Below are 4882 nucleotides of genomic sequence, written 5' to 3' on the forward strand. Positions count from 1 at the left end.
GTCGTCGTCGTCATCATTATCATCATAATCATCATCATATCATCATCATTATCCTCATTGGAGCAATTTTCATTGGAAGAAAAGGAAGGATAGTTTCAACGATGGGAAACGTTCACACCTGCGGCCCGAACGAAGCTCTCGTAGTATCAGGTAAATGCTTTATTAACTTTCTGAGTGTCATTTAGAGCAGTGCGATATGATTTTTGAGTCACTGTTTTTCTTGATGTATTGACAATATTATTGAGTTATTGCTGGACAATAACAATTTATTAATAATTTGTCTGTATATAGCTTGAATCTATACAGAGATTTTCGTTTGTACTTAATGTTAAGTCACAAATTTTTGATCGCAAAACTGATTGATTATATCAGTAGATCAAACATGATATAAAGTGATTTATTACATTTTTTTACAAGATAACAGTAGGATACAAAAGAGATAACAAAAGAAAAAGTTTATATTACTATTTTCCAAATACAATACTTATTTAAATCAATAATTTAAATCAATAATTGTTTTTTATAATAGAGAAGATTTCTTATCTTAATGTTTTTTTTTAGAAATTTATTAGTTATCTCATTAAACAAGAATAAGAAAAATCTAGAGTTGAAGCTGGATTATTAGAGAAATATCAAGAGTTTATTTGTTATCTTTTCATGAGTGCATGCTAATTGACTATCAGGTGTTATATTTACATATTATTAAACTTTTTTGTTGAATTTTATATTGCTTTATAAGTATTTATAGCTTTAAGATGTCTTATAAATCAAAGTTGTATACTCCTAATCTGCTATTAGCGACAAGCGAGTGCATTTAACAGTTTATATTATACTAACATCAAAAACACAGTGAACATAACACTATATTAATAATAATGACATTATGTAAAGGTACCTTCCAACAAGCGACTCAGTACAATGCAGTGATCATCTTATCCTTGTTTATTTTGGCGAATAACAAGGATGTAATAATCCACTCACCATGGCATGTGTGTGTCTCCTGTTGGAAGGCATCCTAAATAATAATGCATTTGGTTTATCTTTGCATTTAATGCATTATAGGTATATGTACTTAATTCAACTACATAATCGTTTAATGGTAAAAATTCTTAGCGTTCTAACGACTGTACTACACATAGTATTACCTCTCTGAGTTTCTTAGCTGTAAAATTTTTTGCTTAGTATTCGTATTAGAATATATATCATTATATTCCATATATTTTTCACATTGATGCACTAAAAAACTAAAGCAGTTATTATAAGGCATGATGCATTATATTCTAATTATATATATATATTCTCCGTACCTACTAGCAACTCTGTTGGGAGTAGTTTATTAACGACACACATGATTTATGAATTTAATGATAAATAATGATAAATGAATTTAATGATAAATAATCTATTATCAGACTGCGATTTTAAGAATTTGTATTTTTTCACTTCAGGGAATTAATTTTAACATGCGAATATATATATGTGTTTTTCGTAATCGTTATTAATTTAAATTTATCTAACATTGAGAATGATTAGGGTCGAAATGTTTGTTAAATATTGTTTATACTTTATGTCATCATCAATATTGATCCGTTGTTTATGTAAAAGTTATTGACACAAATCATCTTGGTTTGTAGCTTTTTTATTTTATATTTATTTATTAGTAAGACTTCTATTAGACAAATTCAACAAAATCTACAATATTATTCTATGATAATACTCTATAGACTGAAGTAGATAAAACAAATTATAACAATGTAACATATTAAGTATTAAATTACATTTATATGGCTCGATTTACGTTGAAGTTGTAATATTGATATTATGAAACTGGCCAATTATATCATTTTATTCTTAAAGAAACATCTGATTGGCTAATTTCATAACATGTTATTATAATAATTTATAGTATAATTTTTAGTGCGTATAAGAAAACGCTATTTCTATCATTTTTCGTTATTTATTAGACGTAAAACAAAAATAGAATGACACTAATAGTGCTAATAACGTTTTTCCTGAACGCACCTTTTAACGTAAATCGAGTCGTGTAAACGTAGTCATAGATACGAACTAACATACAGAACTATCGTTTGATCAAAATTAATAATGTTAATAAGTTACTATATTTGTTGCAAGCTTATAAACTAGTTAATGGTTAATAGACCGAAAATAGATTAATTATTAGCTAAAGCAATGATGTAACAATACATGCTGTTTGTTATAAATCTTAATAAATCTTAATAAAAGTAATAAACCATGGCACAATAAAATCAATTGAGATTAATCAATAAAAATAGATACTATTTGTAGATATTAACGTACAAATTATATAATTCTCTAAAATGAAATTTAATAAAATACTATTTTATTTTAAATAACGTGGGATATAATCTCTTAACTTTATTCTAAAAAAAATTGTTAATCTTAAGTGTCTTTTTTTTTCATTTTTTATATGCACAAAAAGTTAGTGATAAGATATATTTTATTAAAATATTTTTGTTCCGCATAATTTTCAATAAATAGATTACGTTTACAAATGTTATTTTGTCGGATATTATAATTTACTATCGTATTTATTATCGTATTTATTACAAGAACGCAATTTATAAGAAAATTTAAAAATCAAATATTCCAAATGCAAAAAGAGCAATGCGGATGATTTTTCTAAATAATTTTGTTATTTTCCTAGATTAATCCATATTGCATCAATGAGCAAATGAGTGGAAAAAAATTATGAGTCATCTTTTTTACGTAACGATGTAAATGCTCTATTAGATGATACACTGTATTGAAGAATATTTTTTTTTCTCGCTTTTCTGCAATTATTAATTCATTTGCAAGTCCTTTGTGCTACATGCATATATATAAAGCAAAATGATATGATATCCGCAATGATAAAGTTGTGTTACTACTGAGAGAAAGTTTTTTTGATATTTATAACTATAATTATTTTTACTATAATTATGATTATTACTGCTATAACATGTTAGTAATAATAACAAATTATGTATAGTTCTAACAATAAATGTATATATAAGTATGTATAAGTCTATTTTCTGTTGCTGAACTGATGTACACTTTTTGAAACTTAAAGTGAGATAAGTATATGTTCAATATTTAGCGAAAGCAAGAGAGTTCTAGTGCAGTCTAGTGTAGGAACAAAAAATAGATCAATAATCAGCAACTAAAATGACAATAAAATCATAATAATTTGAATTACTTCGATGATAATTTCAACCATTTTTTAAATAATAAACTGTAAATTATAATCATTTGTCAACTATATACATTTGTTACTAAAACTATGGTTATTATTAATATTATAACAATAATAATCGTAATTATGGTAATATAATATGTAATATTAAAAACATCAAACATTTTTCTCGTAGTAAACGAGAATGATCGATACGATTGATCACCTTCGGAAAATATTCTTGAGAATAAATTATATAATTATATTACATTTATCAGTATCGAATTAATATTGATAATACAACGTTTCGACAATAATTTTATTTGATGATTACTGACGTTATATAGTCACATAATGATTGACATAAAAAAAATTCAGTTATTTATGAAGAATTAGAATATGATTGAAAAAAGATATTACTCATTCGTTTTTAACGATAATCTTAAAAATTGGACAGTATTATCCATATCTATATAATTCCTACACATTCTGCAGTTCATCACAATCATCACGTAATTTAAACACCAGGAGATCGATGTAAAGTCTAACACAATTATTGTTTTTTTGTTATTTTATTTAAATATTATTTAAATATTTATTTAAATATTTTATTTAATTTTCTTTTCTCTAAGTTTGTTGTAAATTGAGCAACATTGCTCTCTAAATCTGAATCAATGGATAGTCACTAATTACTCAGTGGCATATTTTACACTGGATAATTAGTGAAGTTCAACTGAGTTTAAAAAAGGAATGTTTAAGCATTATATAACTAAAATATTGATATTTGCACATTAATTTCAATCTTCCAATATTATATTTATTGAATTTAATCCTTAACTTAGCTAATCTTTATTATGTGATCTAAGTAACCTTGTTTTAGTGCTTAAATTCAATGAATGATATTAGAAGATTGAAATTAATATGCAAATATCAGCATTTTAGTTATATAATGCTCAAACATTCTTCCTTTTTTAGTTGAACTTCGCTGATTATCAGTGCCACTGAGTAATTAATGATTATTCACTGATTCAGATTTAGTGCGCATTCTTTATCTTATAACGCTACAATATATTTAATACATCGCTACAATAATTTATACAATATATTTAATGTGATTGATATCCATATAATTCCCTGAGCCTTTCGTAAAAAAATGAATCTTATTAGATGTACAACTTTGCTTCCGCTGTTTTTTTCCGAAATTCGAGGCTTTATTGTAAAAAACTGGTTATACATTTATGATTCAAAGTATTGTCCATCGCTGACCACTACTTTCTCCCATCTTTCGGGTAGCGTATGAATCTCGCGTCGAAAAAACTGGTCATCTTTTGAGGCTATCCACGAATCGATCCAATTTTTTACTTCTTCATAAGACCGGAAGTGCTGGTCAGCCAGGCCGTGTGCCATTGATCGAAACAAGTGATAGTCAGAGGGAGTAACGTCTGGAGAATACGGCGGGTGGGGTAGGACTTCCCATTTCAACGTTTCCAAGTATGTCTTGACCACTTTCGCAACATGGGGTCGAGCATTGTCATGCTGCAAAATCATTTTATCGTGTCTCTCGTTGTATTGCGGCCGTTTGTCTTTCAATGCTCGGCTCAAACGCATCAATTGTGTTCGATACCGATCGCCTGTGATTGTTTCAGTCGGTTTTAACAGTTCATAATACATTACGCCGAGCTGGTCCCA

At 27.0% G+C, this 4882-nt stretch overlaps 1 protein-coding gene across 4 annotated transcripts in view; it reads left to right on the plus strand.

The window, feature by feature from the left end:
- The window catches only part of LOC108688308 (flotillin-2), a 110877-nt gene that overhangs the window by 572 nt on the left and 105423 nt on the right, over positions 1-4882 (plus strand). For 2 of the 4 annotated variants that reach the window (XM_018194501.1, XM_018194502.1), the window contains exon 2: positions 85-150. In XM_018194501.1, coding sequence (XP_018049990.1) covers positions 102-150 — 49 coding nt within the window. In that variant the 5' untranslated portion in view covers positions 85-101. Of the gene's footprint in view, positions 1-28; positions 151-4882 lie in introns of those variants that run through there. The other 2 variants (XM_018194500.1, XM_018194503.1) reach the window with 2 other exon arrangements.

Source organism: Atta colombica, unplaced genomic scaffold, assembly GCF_001594045.1.
Source record: "Atta colombica isolate Treedump-2 unplaced genomic scaffold, Acol1.0 scaffold228, whole genome shotgun sequence".
In the NCBI taxonomy this organism is placed as follows: domain Eukaryota; kingdom Metazoa; phylum Arthropoda; class Insecta; order Hymenoptera; family Formicidae; genus Atta; species Atta colombica.